At 45.4% G+C, this 21,574-nt stretch overlaps 1 protein-coding gene across 2 annotated transcripts in view; it reads left to right on the top strand.

Annotated features, from left to right (window-relative positions):
• Positions 1-943: 943 nt before the first annotated feature.
• The window catches only part of BARHL1 (BarH like homeobox 1), a 37,927-nt gene continuing 17,296 nt past the window's right edge, over positions 944-21,574 (top strand). For both annotated transcript variants that reach the window (XM_033137749.1, XM_033137750.1), the window contains exons 1-2: positions 944-1,950; positions 9,682-9,904. In XM_033137749.1, the coding sequence (XP_032993640.1) occupies positions 1,488-1,950; positions 9,682-9,904 (686 nt within the window). In that variant the 5' untranslated portion in view covers positions 944-1,487. The remainder of the gene's footprint in view (positions 1,951-9,681; positions 9,905-21,574) is intronic.

Below are 21,574 nucleotides of genomic sequence, written 5' to 3'. Positions count from 1 at the left end.
TTCTAAGAATACAATAATCAATAGAATTCTTCCAGTTTAGGCCAGATAGAGTGTCGCCGATTATTGAAAATGTTTTGCTGAGGAAAAGGTAATGGCGCCAAATGGGTTTTTTTTGGGGGGGGGGGATTGTTAGAACAATTTCAAAGAGCTTAAGTTTGTTTTTAAAAAAATTAAAAATCGCTTGCCTGGCTTTTGCTGAGCCCTTATATAATTATCCTTTTTCTGTGAAAACAAGCACACTGTAATATTATTATTTTTTTTTTTAAAAAAAAAAACTTTAATCAGCACACATAAAGGGAGACAATGATTCAGCTAATTGTGAACCTAAAATAAGCAGTCTTAAAAATGCACCCAACTTCACACACACACACACACACACACAAACTAGATCTCCCCCGCACGCACGCACACACCGCATTGCTAATAACCCTATTTAGAACTTCATCAGTGGCGTAATGATAGGAAACAGGGTGGAAATTGCCGGTTAACAGTTGGATCTGGGCTGTAATTAATTCAGTGTCTCTTTTAATCAAACCGAGGAGCGATCAAGTTTCCTTGGTGTGTGGCATGTGTGTGACATCACCTTAAAAGCTGGCCAGCCAATCAGGAGAGAGGCAGTGAGGCACGTGAACTTGGGTTCTTGGTTTAAAAAAAAAAAGTAGAGGAGGAGGAAGAAGGAGAAGAAGAATTCCAAACTAAACCCAGCAAGTTGAGAGGTGTGAGCGCTGATTAAAAAGGGAAGCACTTTCCGCGGGGCGGAGCTGAACTGTCCTTGGTCCTGAAAGCAACGCAGCGGTCCTACTTCGCCTCCAACATCAGGGACTTTTGCTGGCAAGGCGGCTTCGGAAGGCGACCATGGGAGACGGTGGCGCGATCGCAGTCCCGACCTTCCAGTCCAGGCGCTTTCAAAGGTGCTGAAACCTGCCGTTTTTAATGCGTTTGCCTTCTTTAGCAGAGACGGACCTCGAACAGAGATTGCCTGCGCTGTCCGCGGTCCTGAAACCTCCCTTTTCTTAGGCGCTGGTACGAAAAGGAGAGTTTGCTCTTCCTTCTATAATCCGTGCCTCTCGCTTGCCTCATTCACTGCTCTTTAAAAAAGAAAATCTTGTTATGGACTCTTTAAAAGTTCATTGTTTGGTTAAGTCATTTCCTATCATTTAGGGCTGATGGATCTATGGTTAGCGGTGGCGATTGCGAATAGTTCAGATTAGGGATCTTTCTCCCTACAAGCAAAGTTTCACTTTCGCCACCCCTACTCTGGCTCCTGTCTTTCCTTCCCCTCTTTCTCTCCCTTGTCTCCTTCCCCTCATCCCTGCAGCTAGCTTGACTGCAGGTTTTCAAGAGGGACAGCGCCTTGGATCGTAATACTGACCGGCGATTGTTGCTGCACTAACTTTGGATCCGAAGCCCCGCAGTTCCAAAGTCGCTCTTCTTCTTCTTCTAGAGCCTAATCCGGACACAGGCTGGTCAATGTCACCCTGAAAGGCATGGAAGGTGCCAACGGATTTGGGATCGATTCCATCCTGTCCCACCGAGCCGGGAGCCCCGCCGTGCCCAAAGGGGAACCGCTCATGGGGGAAGGACGCTCCCCCTTGGAACTTAGTCCCCGCTCCGAAATCAGCAGCGGCTGCCCGTCGCCCCACTCTCCCGGGAGGGAGTGCTTGGAAGCAGTAGCCCAGAGACAAGGTGTGGCAGTGGGGCTGGAGTCTCACCTTCAAGCGGGGCAAATCTTGGCCCCTTCACAATCCAGAACAGTGACCTCCTCCTTCTTAATCAGGGACATCTTGGCCGATTGCAAGCCTTTGGCGGCCTGCGCCCCTTACTCCAGCAGCAATGGACAGAGCGCGCAGGAGGCACCGGTTCGGATTCCCCCCAAATCCGGAGAGGACTTCCGGGAGAAGATGGACAAGAACAACAGCAGCAACTCCTCTTCGGACACAGAATACAAAGGTAAGGAGTGTTTCTCCTAACTATACCAGCGCTTCCTGATTTCTGAACGAGCCCTCTATTTCTGAAGGAGTCACACTCGCGCCCACATACAAATAGGGTTTTCCCTTCCCGTTGGGGTATCTCTTAAGAACCAAAGCTGGTCGACCTAGCTCACCAGCGGCTTCCAGACAGCAAACCCGCGTGTTGCTAGTCCTCGGGATCTGGTATTCAGAGGTGCATGTGGACATACAAGTTCTTCTTATCCCCACCCCCTCTCTGTTTCTCTCTCAGAAGGTTCGAGGATGAAGGACAGGATAACATTCGGTTGGCCTGATTTGGGATGTTTCCTCTTTTTCTGTTTGTTTCTGTCGACAGTTCAATCTGTAAAGCTCCGAATTCTGCTAAAAATATTATATTTGGAGGGGAGGAAGCTAATATGAGAACCTGGCGGAGATAAATACGAAACTTCTATATTTGCGCATTTAACTCCGCATAACCCAACCACTTGCCTGTTTCGATTGTTATTTCCATCTATTTTGCGCCAGCGATCCTCTTCCGTGTCTCCCCAGAAGCAAAACCCATTGAGCTCAATTGGATATACTCTCAGGAAAGTGGGTAAAAGGGCTGCAGCCCGAGTGTTTCTACAGTCACCAGAATATTCTGGTCTGCATTCTGATTTCTTTCTTTCTTTCTTTCTTTCTTTCTTTCTTTCTTTCTTTCTTTCTTTCTTTCTTTCTTTCTTTCTTTCTTTCTTTCTTCCTTCCTTCCTTCCTTCCTTCCTTCCTTCCTTCCTTCCTTCTTCTTCTTTTGTCTGCATTCTGATTTAAAGTTGAGTCTACTCTGGAGAAAAGGCATTCCAAACCCCACCCACCCCACCCATATACACTGGATTTACTAAAATGAGATGGACGGGGTACCAATATTATCGAATTCCTTAGGTTGCGACACGAATGATTTTTGACACGCAGATCAATACAAGTTGTCAGGCAGATAAGAAAGAAGGCCAAACTTCAGTACAGAAGCTTCCCCTCTTCGCCTCTATCTGATTTTCTATCATTCGTAATCATCCCTTGAATGATCGGTGGTTCCCCTTGAGTCTGCACCCCCCTCCCCTAGAAAACTTTTCGACGAGAGAACTCGTAATAACGCAGCGGCGACCTTCAAGCTCCTCGTTCACTGGGCCGAGGAGGCTTTGAATGGCGCCAGTCGCGTTTAGCAAATGACAACTTTTGAAAAAAATTCTGCTAAGGGAAATAGCTCGAAATTAAATACATTGGTGTTTGCAGAGACGTCGAAAGCAAAAGAATGTTTTCAGTTTAACAATTGGTGGGGGTGCTCGCCATACCGTGACTTTCCTTCTGATAATAATTGTTTTGTTTTTACTCTCTTTGACAAATACGTTTTTCTGACCGCAAAAGCCACCCGGTCCAGGTCATTTCCTCCCGCCATTTGTCCCACCTCGCCATGAGATTTAAAGCCTCATTCCTCTTCAAGTTTACTGGGAAGCAACCCCCATGACGTCAATGAGTTCAATTTCCACTCCGTAAGACTTTAGTTCACTGTGGTTACTCGCGTGTAAGTCCAACTGAAATCCAGGGCGGTGGAAACAATTTGCGAGTGAAACAACCGTAAGATTGGACTGAGTTTGGAGTTCAGTGACAGCACAAACCTAACTACGCCTACTCAGAAGTAAGGTCCTATTGAGTTTTGCGGGGAGGGGGCTTACCTCAAGCAGTGCGGCTAGGTTTGTCGCCTTACAGGCTTAGACAGGAGTCAGTCACTGAAAGCAAGAAGAAAGCCTTTTCCGAGATATAGATATATATATACAGAAATGCCGGATAGGAACCGAAACAAACATACAGGTAGTTGCATGGAACGGAAAAAGGGGGGAAGGCGCAGCTTTATTCTGGAGCAAATCTCACTGAAATCTAGCAGGCTTGATGCCGAGTAAACAACGCGGCCCAGGATGAGAGTTCCAAACGGAAGCTCTTTTTTCCTCCAGGCCAGAATAGGATCTGCAACGAGCTAGACTTCTGCAGTTCCTGGTGGGTTTTATGTTTCCTTTGGAAGGAGAAACTGACAGAATGGAAAAGCGGCCCAGATAAAGATCAGGTCGTTGGATCGAGGGAGGGCATCCCTTTCGATAGCGGTTTTCCTGTAGCTCTGAATAGCGCGATTACATCTCCTGTGTTGCAAGTTAAGACCTACTTTGTTCAGTGGGGCTGGCTCCCAAGCATGGCTGCGATCCAGATACCCCTTTACCCTATTGAACTCAAGCGGACTCACTTCTGTGAGGACGCGGTTAAAACTTCCGACTTGCAGCCCTATCCGAAGCTGGTTTACTAGGAAGCAACTCCCGCACACGAGGTTCAATGTGTGGATTCCTTGCTCGCAAACATGCTTAGTAAATGCAGGTTTAATTTAAATAAAATAAAACCAAAAACTATATATATATATATATTCATTCCATCTGTTTATACAAAAGGCCCGGATCTTGGCCACGCGCTCCTCCTCCTTTTCCAATTTTGTGGGCGCATCCAGGATTAACAGCTGGGCCTGTAGAAAAAGGCAGGTGGTATTCTGGACCCAGGCAGGGTCTCCCACCGGGGAATTCCTGCCCTTAAGTCCAGGTCTTTTCTGTTTCCGACCGCACCCCCACCCCATTCCTATTAACCAATTAAAATTTCAGTTGCTAAGAAAGAGAGACGGAAATTATTTTTAAAACCTTCTTCATTTTCCCTCGCCCCGGCCGTAAATTGTGTTGGATTTCAGCCACAAACATATTCCCCCCCCCCCCAAAAGCATTTTACATTACCGTTCACCTTTTTTTTTTTTTTTTGCTCTTTACTTGTTGTTTTTAAAGGCCGAGTTGCTACAGTGAGAGACACATCAAGGATACATTTAGAAGCGTGGAACTATAACATCAAGAGGTGCATCCTCCCCCCCCCCCATTGTCTCCTTCTTCACATTTATTTTATTTCTCCTTTTCTTTCTTTTCTCTTCCCCCTTCCTCCACTTTTCTCTCCTTCTTTTCCCTCCTTCCTTTATCTCTGTCTTCATTTTCCCTTTCTTTTTTTCCTTTCTCCTCTCTCTCTCTCTCTCTCTCTCTCTCTCTCTCTCTCTCTCATTCCCTCCTTTTTTCTCTCCCTCTTCCCCAGAGAAACTTCCCTGAACTTCAAACCCCCCTCTCCACTTTCTCAATCTCTCCCTTCTTCTCCCCTCTTCCCACCCCATCACAACCCCAGAATCAGGTTCTCTGTTAACAGCATCATCCTTAAAAACGTAGGTTCTTCCTCCTAAGCTCATAGCTCTTTGCACTGACTAGCAGCGCCTCTCCAGGGTTTCAGACACGAGATAATTCGCAGCCCTACTTGGAGAGATGCCAGGAATTGAGCCCGGCCATCTCCTGCAGGCGAGGCGGGTGCTTAACCGCTGAGCGATGGCCCTGCCCTTAACGCCCCCACCTTCCCCTCAGGTACACAGCGCCAACTTTCTCTCTGTCCTAGCCCCCTAGTCTAAACTGAACATCGAAGCCTAAAGAGGGGTGTTTTTTTTTAGAGAGAGAGAGAAGTAGGGGATAATTTATTATTTAGCTTTTCAAATATCAAATACATTTATTTGCCGCCCCCGCCCCCGCCCCGCAAATTAAGAATTCTGTAGAGGTCAGTGCCACTAATTCCAGGACACCTCCTTTATTTCTTGTAAAAACAGGAGGGGTGAAAAGAAACAGACTTGTTTGCGCCTTCCATCCATCAATGAAAGAGCATCTCATGTTTAAGAGATATTCATGCCTATCTGGACTCGGTTTCTGGTTGAAGGGTTTCCCATATCCCTGGTGGCTCAATTAAGTGGATTATTGTCTTCCTACAGAGAGAAATCAACGCGCGTGGAGGCTGAGCTTTGTCGCTCCTAAACCCTTCCACAATGAAATTTACCATAAACCCCTGTAAAAAAGCTAATGCGGCCAATTTATATAAACCGGAGCCAAATTCCCCCCCACCCTATAGATAAACATAATCTCTTTAAGAACAGAGATAAAGGGGGTGGGCGAGAGAAAGGGGGGAGGAACTGCAGGCCGTAGCCATTTCTTTCGGAGTTACCAGCTTTCACCTTTTAATTTTGCCTTCCATCAATCCGAAATGCCCTTTTTCTCGAAAGGGATATGTCTTGCACCATGGGTGGGGGGTGGGGGAGAGAGAGAAATCGGTTTCAATCCGGATTGAACAGGAGTGACTCCCATGCGATCTGGGGGGGGGGGGAGTAATTCTGTGTTCAAGGGAAGGAAGGAGAGGGGGGCGCTAATGATTTCTGGCAATATCTAGTACCCCCTTCCAATAGCTCAGTGTGAAACCACTTTGAATCCGCTGTTGTTTAACATAGAAAGAAAGGGATAATGGGAGGGGCGGGTATCAGAGCTGAGGGGAGAAGGCAGAAGTTTAACCTCCCTTGCTACTTTTATTTGACAACTACCCCCTTATTGGGTTCAGTTGCCCGTTCAAACACCAGGCTCTCTGCCTACTCCGAATACTGTATATAATCAAATATATTGCATTGTGAATCGATCAGAGAGATGGGCTCCTCTACAACTGAGACCTAGCTCTACCGAAAGCCTTCTTTTCGGGCAACTCAAAAAGTTGACGCAGTTTTCTTTTCATTTATTTTGCGTTGAGAGAGGGAGGGGGATTGCTGGTGGGGGGGGAGAGAAAGTCTGCACCTCTCAATATATATAAAATATGTGGAGAGAGAAAGTGGGGAGGTACTTTAGTCGTTTGCTCTTTTTCCTTGGATAGATAAGCGATCCATTGTTTGTTGTTTTTGTTTTGTTTTGGGATGGAAAGCCTCAGGAACGCCTACTTTGGGGTGGTCTTTAGTTGGCTGGAGAGAGCTGTGGGTTCGAATCCTCAGCCAGGCCTCTGTGGTAGGACTTGAGTCAAGCCTACTTCGCAGGATGATTGTGAAGATAAAGTTTAATACCACACGCAATTCATCGGAGCGAGGATGGTGGGCTTCAAATGTGGTGATGACGATGGCAATAATACATGGATTAATGCCAGTTTTATCCCAAAACTAACAACAACAACAACAACAACAACAACAACAACAACAACAACAACAACAACTGTAATGCCATTTTGGTCCGGAATCCGGCTTTTGGAAGTTTCTCTAGGAATTTGAGGAAGCTGATCAGCCCCGATTTCTTTCAGAGTTAATCCCTGAAGCAACAAAATCTGGGTGCTGTCATAATTCTCAACATTTAAAACCGCGATCCGACATCACTTACCTGGGAGTCAGCTCCATAGCATTCCCCACACATTGAACTCAGTGGGTTTACTTCTTAGTAGACCTACGTAGGGTGGCATAGCTTACTGTTGAGGGATGGAAACTTTATTGTCAGCGGAGTTGAGAAAGGCTGGGGGGGGGCGGAACCTAGCCAATAAAATAATGGAGGAAAATAAGGATTTTGTGGGGAAAACGGGGGAAATTTGAAGTTTAAGAAAAGTCAGAGACCCAAGCACAAATCCCTTAGAACTCGCTGGGACATTTCTGAGTAGATGCAAGCAACTAAAATGATGCACGTTTAGGCTGCCAGTCCTCTACCCATTTACCTGGGAGGAACCGTCGTGGAATTCAAAGGCTTACTTCTTCTGAGAAGGCATTTTAGGGTTGCAGTAAATATCGGGGAGGGGGTTTAGGCTGTGTCCTATCCTGGCGTTTACTTCGAGATAAGCTTGACTGATCTCGGTGGGATTTGCTCCCAAATAAACGTGCACAGAATCGGGGCTGTACAGCACGTGCTTCGCTCTGGTTTGAAATCAGTGGGAGGCGGGCAGTGTGTTCACCGGCAAGAAAGCACCATTGACTTCACTGAGACTTACTCCCAGGTAGGAGTGCATAACATGGCTGGCGCCCTTGAAAGTAGTCAGTTTTGTCCGCATCGCATCTTCAGAAGGACAACGAGGGTACCCTCAAACCAAGATTAAAATGTCAATTTTAAAATTCAATTAAATTTGACTTGTTTGGTTTATTCCTCTGCTTTTAACCCCTCAAAAGGAAGAATCGTTTGCCTCAGATACCGAAATTCCTCTGGGTTGTATGCAAAGGTAGTGCTACTCAGAGTTGACCTACTGAAAATAATTAGTTTTAATGGGTCTACTCTGAGTAGAATTTAGCTGGCTGAAACCCAAAAGCTTTGTTGAATCTGTATCGATTTAGGGTGGTGTGTTACTTACTTTAGCATTCATTAATTCAGACCATCACTAATTCCAGTTGCAAAAACCTCGGATTTATTTCCATTATAGAGAACAAAATTAGAGCTGTATCCAGTTAGTTTTTACTCTGAGTAGCCCCACCGAAATCAATGGATCTAGTCACTCTCATTAATTTCAGTGGGTCCGGCCTGAGTAGCCTGCTGTAAATGGGTAACGTTGGCTACAGACCACAGTTAAAACGAATTAAAGTGCTGTATCTGTAGTTTAAACCGGAGTGCAAATGCGGCATCCCATAATTTTTGACACTCTTTGTTAGGAATAAGATATTTTCTAAAATTTCCAGGTTCGTTTCCTGTAAGGCATGTTTTACAAGGAAGTAACTCCCATCGGGTAAACTGGCGTTTACTTCCCTATCGTCTTCCCTGTTACTTGTGAGTAAATTGTACGGATCGTGTTGAGACTCCACCTCAAGCCCATACGTTTATTCCTGTTAATCTAGTTGTCTTGCCTTCTTAAAAAAAAAAAAAATCCGTTTGCCCGAAGGATGCAATCTATATTTTGGGGGGGGGGGACTAACTTCAGTAGTAGTTTCCTGGCATTTCTGACGCGCATCTCGATCCTACCCGTGTTTACCTGGGAGTAACAGTTCAATCTATTCCAGAATGACACAATGAATACCGAGTTTATTTTATTTAAGCGGGGGTGGGGGTAGTTTGTATGAATATCTTCCCAGGCTGGATCTTTTCTATAAGATCAATATTTATATATTATTCCGTGAAGAACATTTTGGACAGCACCTACAGTTAAGCGCTGTGACATCCCCTTCATTTCAGGGTTTGTACTAAAAGGCTTGGGAACTAGAAATAGGTTTGAATAAATAAGTAATTTTAAGGGGAAATGTTTCAATGGCTTGCTTAACTCTGGCCCTTAAACCAGGCTGAACTGGATCGCTGACGCCGGCGACTGTGAATCCAGCCCTGAGGTCGATATGAGGCTGGCTATAAATAATTTTAATAATAAAATGAATAATGTGTGCTCATGCATATAGATATTTGTGTGTGTAGTTAAATTTACTGTCCTCTTGGTATATATTGAGATATCTCTCCCTCCCTAGTATCTCAGGTCGAGGGTATCTCGAATTTAAGTGACTAGTTCTCATGAAAGTCAAGTACCTTCGGTTTAGAATACAGTTACGCTGTTCCTAACTGGGCTCACGAACGGACTTCTTTTACTTATCAATGGGCCTTACTTCTGAGTAAACATACCTAAAAGGAGGATCTTAATCCACATTCCACTGACGAGGAAACCCCATAGAACGCTATGGAAGTTACTTCCGAGTAAGCAGGCATAGGGATCTCGTAGAAAGGGGCGCGGACCTGCGCAAGAGAAACGAGCAGCGGCCCGCGCCCATCGCCGTGGCGTTTGGTTTCTTCACTTGTCTTCCCTCCCGCCCTTGATAAGGGGACTTTCCCGTCTAAACTGTCTGCACTGATTGTAGCAACGCCTTTTCTATTCCGCCCCCCCTTTCACCCCCCCTGCTCAGTGAAAGAAGAAGGGGACAGAGAGATCTCGAGTTCCAGAGAGAGCCCCCCAGTGAGGCTGAAAAAGCCGCGCAAGGCCCGCACAGCCTTCACGGATCACCAGCTGGCCCAACTGGAGCGGAGTTTCGAGCGGCAGAAATACTTGAGCGTGCAGGACAGAATGGAGCTGGCCGCTTCTCTCAACCTCACAGACACCCAAGTAAAGACCTGGTACCAGAACAGAAGGTAAAAGAGAGCGGGAGAGAGAGCGGGGGTGGGTGGGTGACAAGGCAAGGCAAGGAGGAGGAGGCGGGGCATCTTTCACCTCCCTGACTTCGGATTAATTACTCTGGTTTTCGAAGAGTGCAGTTCTATGCAAGTTTATGCTCGAAGGGTGAAGGTTGGGGAGAGAGCCTACTTCAGGGGTTGCAAAAAGGGGGGGGAAGGGTGGTAGTTACTCTGCGGTGGTTACTTATTATTATTATTATTATTATTATTATTATTATTATTATTATTATTATTATTATTGTCATCCTTTACTTTAAACTTCTTTGGCAAAACGCTGTGCCTCCCCAACGTATCGCTACATTGGACGGGAAAAAAAATCAAATCCACAGACTCTAGCTGTTACCAAAGTAATTAACAGAGAGGGAGGAAATTATGTTTCTGCTTCAGTTTAGTTGAAGGAATCTAGTTTTGAAAGATGCATGTGTGTGTGTGTATATATCGCATTTGGGTGAGTTAACCCCAGCCCCCTTGTACTCCAACTCTAACTCCCATCATCTCTGTCCATTGACCGTGGTGGCTAGCGCTGATGGGAATCAGAGTCCAACTGCATCTAAAGGAACAGTTTCCCCTCCCCTGACCTAATAAAATATTATTTTGAATACAGTCAGTTTCAATGCCACAGTGACACTTGCACACTTTTAAGCTACACAGAGCTCTTCCAAGGTGCCCCAGTAAAAGCATGCAAAGTTTTTGGTTACACAGGACTCTTGGTCAGATTATTAGGCGAAAGTATTCGAACACCCAAAGACTTAGTTTACTAATTTTCTTAAAGGTCTTCTTAAAAAAGGAGGGGGGGAAGGTTATAGGTGTCCTGGAAGAGATTCAGATATACAAACATTTTAAAGGCGCTATATGAATGGTAAGTTTGATGATCAGCTGTATTTGGAGCGAAATATTAGTTGCGTGCGTGCATAAGACAGAGCGAAGTTGGCTACAAGCCTTTTTTGGAGCGCGGGGGTGATCTAGGAACGTAAAGGGAGTCTTTCCCCACGTTTGGGCATGTTAACATATTTCACGCTTACATTTTAGTGTGGAGTCGCTTACTTTGTATTTTAATTAAAATCCTTGAGGGCAACGATCTCCATCTCTCTCTCTCTCTCTCTCTCTCTCTCTCTCTCTCTCTCTCTCTCTCTCACACACACACACACACACACACACACACACACACACACACCCGGGACAGAGGGCTGTTTAACCCTTTCCTCCTTCTCAACATTCCAGATCAAACTCCCAGAAGGGCGAACGGGAAGGAACCGGGGAGGGTGAAATTAGTAGACCTATATCCTGTTTTGTCTAGTAACCAGGTAAACCACAAACACCCACAGATCTGAAACTGCTGGGCTCCGAAGCAAAACGCGCTTTCCCTGATATATACCCATGCAGCCCTGACACTTACAAAGAGAGTTTGTCGATATCTGGGGCTCCTGATAATGTTGGTTGCTTTAAAAGACCAAACACGGATCCTCGATCTTTCCGCCCGCCCGCGCATAGACACAAGCACGCACAGTCCCCGGGTTATTTTGCCTTCGCTGATTTGCACCTGAACGTGTGAATGGTTTCTGCCAGCAGTAATGGCGTCGGAGGTGATTCTGAGCCCCCCCCCCATGGTTTTGGATCCTCATTGGCTGGCTGAATGCTGCAGCGATGACCATGCGTACTGGTAACTTTGGGTGTCTAAATTTTGACACAAAATCTTCAAAATCTGCACGCCCAGCCACACAAGACGTGTCAAAACCCGCGCCAGAATATTCTCTTTCTCCCTGACAGACGTTCAGACACTTGTCATTGCTGTCGGCTCCTGCGTTCAATATCCAGACTCGGATCCTGTTATGTGTGAAGGACTAGACTCAAAAGGGTTGTATCCAATTCACTTTTGCTCAGAACTGAACGGTCATGACTCACGTAGGCCGGTTACTGTCAGTGGGTCTACTCTGGGTAAAGGTTAGTGGAATACAACGCAAAAAGTCGTTCCACACATTACCTTCCAGCAACCCCGAATTTGGCCAAGGAGCAGCAGCCAGTTCTGTGTCTCTGCATGGTAATTCACGCAGCACCCCCCCCCCCAAATCAACCCAAACAGCTCTGCTTCAGTCATATATCATATATCACATTGGCTACTTGTCCTGGGATGATGGGAGTTGGAGTCCAGCAACGTCTGAAGAACCAAAGCTTTCCCATACCTCTGGCTTGCACCTTAAAACATAACGTTTACAAACACCCACGGTTTGGGTGTTTGTAAACAGTCAGGATCCGATCCCGAAAATAAACGTAAAATCCATACACAGGCGCAAGCAAATCACCCCACGCTTTAGTCCCATCTCTTTCCCTAGCTGGCACCAGCTTGCGTGTTATTAAATCCAGACGTGCTGAAATGAAATAGCGCCTGGTTTCAAAATGAGCGAGATTTCCCCATTTGGAAATTAGCGCTTTCACAACTGGCTCAGATTGTTGTTATGCTCACCTTTTGGTAGCCAGAGGTTCTAACCAGCACTTAGCAAATTTGAAGGTGCATTCCTCTTATTATTACGTAGATTTTTAAAAAGAGTTAATTGCTTTCGTTGGTTAGAACTGTCCTTTTCTTTGCTATTGCCCTTTTCAGAGGCTATATGTCAGTTGTAAATGAGCCAAGGAGGGTACCACGCTCTGATTTTTTTGGGGGGGCATTAACACAACCTGTTTATTGATTTGTTTGCAGGGAGATTAGACGAGGTCGCCTGTTTTAATGACCATTAATTCTGATTTGTTTGCGCGGCGGTGAGACGACGTTGCGCTAAAGCAAGTCTCATTCACACGATTTTCAGCTCACTTCCCCTACTTTCCTCATTCCCAAAAGTCATACATTTCGCGGGATGTGGTTCAGCTATAATTGTGTGCCTGGCTTGAACTGGCTAGTAGGTAGCTGAATTTCCACCTGAAAATAGCTACAACCTCTCTCTCCTCATAAGAACATCTTCACTGTTCATCTTAAATACCTTTCCTTCCCATTCCTCAACGCTGAGCTCCTTTGCAGGAATATTCATTCTGCAGGAAGTGTGAGAACACCCATACAGGGTTGCTAACTTTTCTTTAATAGACCTGCTCTCCTGCTTTTCAGGGACCCACCTGGAGGAAGCTTTTTCCACCAGCCTTCACCCTTCCAGGGAAAGGTATACGTACCTAAGGTGTGTTTGGGAGTCAGGTTGATGCCAAAGAGCAGAGGAGCAGGGGTGGCCGAGAAAAGGTGGCAACTCATTACATGGAATCAGGGGCACGCAGTGCGAGGCTAGATATGGTTTACTCAGAAGTAAGTCTGATTTTGTTCCAGTTTTAATTTGAGCCAATGGGCTGTTTCAGCTTCGGTCATACCCAGAGCAGACCCACTGAAATTAATGACCAACTTAGGTCCATTAATTTAAGTGGGTCCACCTTGAGTAGAACTCAGCAGGATACTATCCAATATTTTCAGGAATACAGCTGAATGCAGAAACCATTTATAAAAAAAAGGAAAGGCAGATGAGGGCGCCTCTGAGCATGTAAGGTGTGCTCTTCTCGAAGGTCAGAGAACACATGCACCCACATCTGCGTCAGGAAGAAAGTCGTTTAAATCAAAATATATCAGTCAAAGAACATTTAAATCAAGGTCAAACTTAAAATTTCGCTGTTCACAATGGATATCTGACTCCGTCCAGTTTCCTCTTCCAATAGGAGCTCTTAACACGCCCTGAATTAGAGGTTGATAAAGTAAGAGATTTTAGGCAGTGGCAGACGTGAAAAGAACTGCATTGTTATAGCGCTTGGCTTCCACCAAACTGGGAACTATAGTTTACCCCGCCACGGCGCTACACTTCCTAGCACAATTGACAACCAGCAGTTCCCAGATTCTTGGGGACATGTCATGTTCTTTAAACGTATGGTATGTAGGCAGTCAGAAAAAAGAGACCTTCTGGCGGATTTGCGGGGCAGTTCCAACTCGGTTTATTCAAAAACAAGTCCCATTGAGTTCCATGTGAAAACGGGCTTATGGCTGCAGCCAACGCTGCAGTTCTTTTTATTGAGATCGCCTTCTTGCTAACCAAGACTGGAGAACACGCATTCCCAGTCCAGTATTAACTTCACGGCAAACCATAAACGGAACTCCAACAAAAGGAATTAAAGGCCTTTATCGAAAGCGTGTAGAATGCTGCGATATGGAAAAGGAAATGTCCGTTTGACATGTGCAAATGCATCACTCGATGAGCAGACAGCAAGTTAAACGTGTGAACGGTCTCTCCACGCGAGCTGACACGGGAGTTAAATCTCATTGGCAACAACGATGCTTCTTTCCGAGTAAGCCTGCATAGGAGCACAATTGCCTTCCTTCCTCAAAAAAATGCCCCTTTTCCTGAGAGACCTGTGGCTTTAACCCTTTAGTCCTCAACCCCTATGAAAAGAAACTAGTCTACACATAATTTGCATTTACCAATATTCCTCTCTTAACCTGCTCGGGCCTTTCCCCAGTGGCTAAATGCAGACTGTAAGCTCTTGAGGGACAAGACCTGTTACATTTCTTTGTGACTCTCAGAGGAGGGGTGTGGCATATACATTGATGGTATTATATAAATAAATAATCATTATTATTTAAATTATTTATCTCCCACTTTCCTCCCTAACCTCTTCATACAAAAATCCAATAATGGGATATCTATCCAACGAAGTCCTTTTCAGAGTAGACCCTGTTGAAATGGCTGTAGCTAAACTAGTCAACTCCATCAATTTAAATAGACCTGCAATTGTTTAGAAGGCACAATAATAATAATAATAATAATAATAATAATAATAATAATAATAATGTATCCATTGCTAGTCCCACTCAGAGTAGATCCACAAAAAATAATGGACATGACTGATTTAAATCCAATAATTTCAATGTGCGTGCTCTGAGTAGAACCCAGCAATAATAGTTACTATTATTTTTATTGTTATTTGGCATATGGAGAAAAGAAAAAGTTGAACACTCAGCCTCGTGCACGTACCCATTTCTCACATTACAGACAGATTTCAAGACTCAACACGTGTGTCCCCCCCCCAATCCTTTCCTTCCCTCCACCAGTTTCTGTTTCTGGTTTTTTTTAAGGTTCGATTTTGTTATATGAAGCCTGTTTTTGTAAATAAATCTCTTCCCACCAGTCGCAATTATTGAATGCCCGATGTTTACCTCCCACCCACCCCCAATCTTCCCATCCCCGCATTTCCCATAGAAGCAGAAACTATTTCACAGCCGAGACCAGTCGTTTAATTCGGGAGGGCAGAGAAAATAAGAGCGACGCGAGTGGGTGGGTGAGAGAGCGAAACTCTCCCGGTTTTTTTTTTTTTTTTAAGCTAAACACACACAACATTGCACATAACACACTGGCCCATTAATAATAAATACCAATTACTGCTTTGGGCATCAATAATTAAGAGCAGTTACAGTAATTACACAATTATTATGATGATGAATAATTTACTCAGGAAAATAGGTCTGAAAGCGCTTCTTCCGCAGCAAAACGGCGAGAGAAAGGGATTGTGGAGGCGGCTTTTGATGGGAGGCGGCGGCTCCCGAGCTCCTAGCCACCGTACGGCCTGTGCTCGGCAGCTTCATTTAGTAAAAGAATAAGAGTTTTCCCATTTTGGTACCGCCGCATCTCAACGCGTGGGATACAGACAGGGCAACAGATAGTCCGGAAGGTACCGGTCAGTTTCACCACTGGGTTGCAACTCTGGTCCATTTCATCTATCGTTTTGTGAGCCGTTCCAGCCTCTCTATAGCGACAAACAGAAGCGATTTATTTATTCCGCTCCCCCCCCCCTTTTCCTCTCAGACGCACAGATTTCTCTGTGTCTCCTTCACACGATTTCTTGCTTCTTTGCTTTTTCTGCGCCACCTCCCCCCATTGATTGGAGTTCCGTTGTTTTTGTTTTTGTTTTGCAACTGACAATAATTGCGCATTGGCGGTGGATTTATACTGGGCCATCTGAAGGTCACCACTTTATTAGATGTTCCACGGATGTTTTCCCAGTGCCACTGCATCATAGTTGTGCTGGAGAGGCACTCTTGCGATATAGCACTACAAAAGCAGAACAGAAACAAAATAAAATAAAGCAGAATATTCGTGTTATGAAGAAAGTCAAAGGATTTCACCCGGAAGCTACATGCATAGACAAATCAGTATGTCCACCCCCAAACTTTTGCAGGTACTAACGATATTGAAAGCTCAGTTGTGTATAACCACCCTGATATCATCATGAGCACAAATCATTGTGTATGCACAATAAAGAAGATGTCCAAATGGTCCTTCTCTCACATACAAAAGTTATTATTATTAACGATCCACCCTTCACCCTAAGGTCCCAGAGTGGATAACAGCATAAAAACACATTACTAAAACCAGTTTAGAACAACTTACAATCACAGAAATAAGTTAGGTCCTAAAAATACACATCTCAAGTGCCAAAAGCTGGGGTGAAGGGGTGCGCCTTCAGCATTCACAGGGGAGTTACACAGGTTAGGGGTCACCACAAAGAAGGCCCTCTCCAGGACTGCCACCTTCCTGCCCCCAGCCTCTGAGGGCAGTGCAACTCATAAAAGGGCTCCCTCTGCCCATCTCAGCCCTAAGAGGGTCTCTAGGGAAGGAGGCAGACTTCCAGATATTTGGTACCTGAATCATTTAGGTCTGTGACCACCTTGAATTGGGCTCGGGAAAAATGAACAGCAACCAGTGCAGCTGTTTTAAAACATGAGTTATGTGACGTCTAAATGGAACCACAGCCGGTAATCTGGCTGTTGCATTTTGGACCTAGTGAAGTTTCCAAGTTGTCTTCAAGGGCAGCCCCACATAGCGCACGTTGCAATAATCCAGTCTAGAAGTTACCAGAGCGTGGCATACAGTGGCCAAATCATCTCTGTTCAAAAGGGGTTGTAGCTGGCAGTGTGTGTGTGTCACACATACACATTTTCCCTTGTTGTTTAGTATGCCTCTGAAAACTGGTTGCTGAGATTCGCAAGTGAAGAGTGCTGCTGATGTCACACTCAGGTCCTGCTTGCGGGCTTCCCGTGGGGGCATCTGGCTGGCCACTGTGAGAACAGGATGCTGGAGTGGATGGGCCACTGGCCTGATCCAGCAGGCAGGCTCTTCTTACCTTCTTACATTATCAGAGCCAAGCTTAATGTAGTGGCTAGACTGCAGATTTAGATTTCTTTCTTCTCTCCGTGGTGTAGTGGTTACAGAGTGTCAGAGTAGGACCCAGAGGTCCAGGGTTCAAATTCTCCAGTCAAGGCGTTCACTGGATGGCTTTGGACCGGTCACCAACCCTCAGTCTAACCCATGGGTAGGCAAACCAAGGCCCGGGGGGCCAAATGCAGCCCAATCACCTTCCCAATCCGGCCCGTGGACGGTCCGGGAATCAGCATGCTTTTACATGAATAGAATGTGTCCTTTTATTTAAAATGCATCTCTGGGTTGTCTGTGGGGCATAGGAATTCGTTCATTTCCTTCCCTTCAAAATATAGTCCAGCCCCCCCCCCCCGCAAGGTCTGAGGGACAGTGGACCAGCCCCCTGCTGAAAAAGTTTGCTGACCAACCTATCCCATGCAGCTGTTGTGAGGCTATGGAGGAGAATCATGTGCACACACACCCCCAAGCATCTTTGGGGATAAGGTGGGATAGAAATGCAATAAAAGATATCCTGCAACCTATCCATGCAGGAAGCAAAACAAATGAATAACACAGTCAATCACAGGCTCCACCCATGAGGTCTTTCATCCAGATCTTGTGCAGATCTCCTCAGAACTAAACCCCACTAAGTCCAACAGGAGTTAGCTGCAATTCTAAACCCACTTACCTGTAAGCTTGACTGAATTCAACTGGACTTAGTTCTGAGTAGAAATCATTAGGATTGCTGTGTTAGGAATGTAGTGTTCTGCTTTTTGTTGAGTTAGGCCCTTGGTCAAGGATTGTCTACACCAGGGGTCAGTAACCTTTTCCAGCCGTGGGCCGGTATATACCGTCCCTCAGACCATGTGGGGGGCCGGACTATATGGGGGGGGAATGAACAAATTCCTATGCCCCAGAAATAACCCAGAGATGCATTTTAAATAAAAGGACACATTCTACTCATGTAAAAACACGCTGATTTGCAGACCGTCCGTGGGCCGGATTGAGAAGGCGATTGGGCTGCATCCGGCCCATGGACCTTAGGTTGCCTACCCCTGGTCTATACTGACTGGCAGTGGCTCTCTAGGTGTTCAGACAGGAACTCTTTCCCAGCCCTACCTGGAGATGTTGGGATGGGAACTGAACCTGTGACCTTCTGCATGCAGGACAAATGCTAAGCCACTGAGCCTTTGTACAAGTGTGGAATGCCTACAACTTGTAACCCTAGTTTGTTCTCCTTGCGTGTTCTTTCAATTTATCAGTATGCTTCTCCAATGTGGTTCTGCAATGCAGCAAAGGTGCATATATTTGCTCTGAATGGAATCCCAATGGACAAAGTGGGGTTTATGCCCCAGCAGGCAGGCATCAGATCAGCTTGCAAAATTATCCCATAATGTTTGATGGGATAAAGTGATATATTGGGGGGCTTTGGGCTGAGGAGAGGTCAGAGGGTTCTGACGACCCCCAAATAGGAACTCTGCAAAGAATAAATTCTAACAAAAATAATTTGCTATGCTTTTTTGAGTGAGAAACTGAAGCTGGGTCAGTTAAGCTGCTTCCTCCTTTGGATATCAATTCCTCTCTTTCTGTGTGGACATGTGTGTGTACAGTGTTTATTTTGAATTTCTTCCTATAGATTGAACCTGACAGCCACATAAATGCAGTTGGCTCCCTGTAGGCATTTTTTTTTAAGTTACATTAAAATGGAACAAAAAATATATTCCAGTTCCACTGTCCCCTCAAAACTCCTTACAAATTGTATGAGCTGGTTTCCATCTCACTCAGTTGTGTCTTGAACTCAGAACAATTGTAACAAGTATTTTAATTTGGTTTCGCTTCTTCGAACCAGACTTTTATGTCTGAATTGAAACGTAACAACATATTTCCCACCCCACCAGCATTTTATTAAAACAGGAGGCCAGAGGCATCTGGGAAGGCAAAAAAACCCTCCCCTTATTTTTGTTCCTAACACCGGATATTCTGAAGTAGACTGCCTCTGGATGTGGAGGTTCTACCTGAATTATCACATACCTAATAACTATTGCTCAACCCATGATGATTTTTCCTTTAATTTTTTAAGCCACTTAGGTTAGTGGCTATTATCATTTCTTGTGCTGCAGATTTCAGTTAATTAATCCTGCCTTGTTCTTTTATTCTGGCTGGCCCGTAAGAACTCCCTTTTCAGTATGCCAGTTATATAATTTTAGACTCCAACTTAATTGACTTGTGGAGCCCCTCTTTTAGATGGTAATGCATATAATTTTATTTGCTTCAAAATGCACTGCTGCATTTCCACCACCACCACCAGCCAGCTCCCCCCACTGAATGGGGGCCATAAAGACCAACCTTGATGGTGCCACAATCTCCATCAATTTCATTGGTTAACCTCAAAGTCTGTTTTGGGGAGAGAATGATATATTCCCCGCTCCGTGCTGTTCAAAATTTCATAAGCTTCTAATATGCCTCCCTTCTCTGTAAGTTATCTCTCTGTGTTGACCCAACCTCCAAAGCCTCCAGTCCTTTGCTCTGTAGCAAAGTGCTGCAGAAGAGTGCTCTCCACCTTGACCCAACATACTGGGGCAGAAATTAACCCAATTTCCATGCCATGGATAGCTTGATACCATGTTCTCTTCTATCCAATGTTCACCCTAATAAAAGAAGACCCGTTGAAATTAATGGAATTGACAAATTCAGGGCCATTAATTACAATGGGTCTACTCTGAGTGCATGGGGTGTTAGGGGTGGGGGACACTTCATGTTCCATCTGGGGTAGTCCACCTTTAGTCCCCACCCTACACTCAGTTTTCACCTGTGGCTTCTAGAAGCTGTCAGCAAGCAACAGTGGCTACACCCCAGATACATATTTGACTGTCTGGCTAAACCAGGTGAGGGTAGCCAAAGGTCTCAAATCTTTGGTGCGTTAGGGACTTCCCCTGCACGTGAAGACAGTCTCTGGTGGATAGAGCTGACAAGGCCAGTATTGGGGCCAATGGTCAAGAAGGCTGTTTCTACACAAGCTGTACAGGGAAGTGAGAGCCAGATGGGGTTGTCAACCTGGGAAGGTAGCCCATCTAGCAGAAGTAAACTCTGATCCTAAGAGGCTACACTCATTCATGAGAAAGGCTTCAGGAGTAAACCCTGGAGGGAAATCCGTATCCCTGCCTTGTAGGACATCTTTTCAAGAGAAGAAAAGGCTAAGGAGTAAACCCTAAACAAATCTGGAGTTCGAGTCCCTAAGATGGTTGGATGGTGTCTTGTACACCTCCTTTTGGCAACTCCTGCAGCCAAGCTGGTGGTGGGATGCATTGCTCTGTCTTCCTTTGGACCACATCAGTGAAGCTAAGAGGAAGCCTTTTTTCTCTTGGTCACTCAGGACCTCTATACACGCTGCCCGGGCGTGTGCCTAGGAGAGGTCACTTTGGTGCTGTTAACGCAGCAAAAGCAATGCGGGAGGCAGCAGTTATGAGCTACCACTCTTTGCATGCCACCCTTGCCACAGCAAGTACTGTGATTCTTCACCAGTTTGACTTCACCCCTGGAAGTGCACTCCATTTGTGCCTATAAAGCCATTTTTGGTCACACGTTATGATCTAGGAAGAATGTTGGAAGGGCATCAGTAACCCATGCAGATAACACACATTCAAAAATAGGAGCTTTGCTGCGGTTCTCCTGGGGAAATATGTTTATTTTAAATTTTCAAACTTGAATTTCAGAGCTCTTGTAAATGCTGTTCTCTATCTCTTTCTGAAGTACAGTGGACGCTCGGGTTGCGAACACGATCCGCGTGGGAGGCGCGTTCGCAACCCGCGCAACTGCGCCTGTGCATGACGCAATTCGGTGCTACTGCGCATGCACAAAGCGCAATTTAGTGCTTCTGCACATGCGCAAGCGCCGAGACCAGAGGTATGACTGTATTATGAAAAACCTACACAACTGTTCAGGAGTACTGTTGCTTGTGCAAGGTTTACTCAGGAATTAGTGCCATTATGTTCAATGAAACATACCTCCAGGTGAATACGCATTCCATTGCAGTCCAAAGTGTGACATATCTTTAACATTCTGAGTATGTGGCTGTTTCATAAAGGAGCATAGGAAGCTTCCTTCTACCAAATCAGACCATTGGCTCATCTAGCTCAGTACACAGACTGCCAGCCGCTTTCTAGGATTTCAAGCAGGAAACATTCCCAGCCCTAATTGGAGATGTTTCTGGGGGTTGAACCTGGAACCTTCTACATGCAGAGCAGATGTTCTACAGACAGACAGGCAGACAACTGGCTTTAGTTGCTTTTGCTGCCAAAGACTTAACAGGGCAGGAAAATGTCTATTCAAACTATGTCTCTTGGTCACAGTAGAATGTGACAGAATGCTTGGGACAGGCTTTTACAACTAGTGAAATGGACTGATTCTCTCATTCCAAGGATACATAGGATTATAACTATATGGATCTGAGAGCTCCCAGAGTGTGATCCTGCCACAA

This window comes from Lacerta agilis, chromosome Z (assembly GCF_009819535.1).
Source record: "Lacerta agilis isolate rLacAgi1 chromosome Z, rLacAgi1.pri, whole genome shotgun sequence".
Lineage (NCBI taxonomy): Eukaryota > Metazoa > Chordata > Lepidosauria > Squamata > Lacertidae > Lacerta > Lacerta agilis.
Note: the sequence above shows the minus strand (reverse complement) of the source record. Positions and strands in the feature narration are given on the sequence as shown.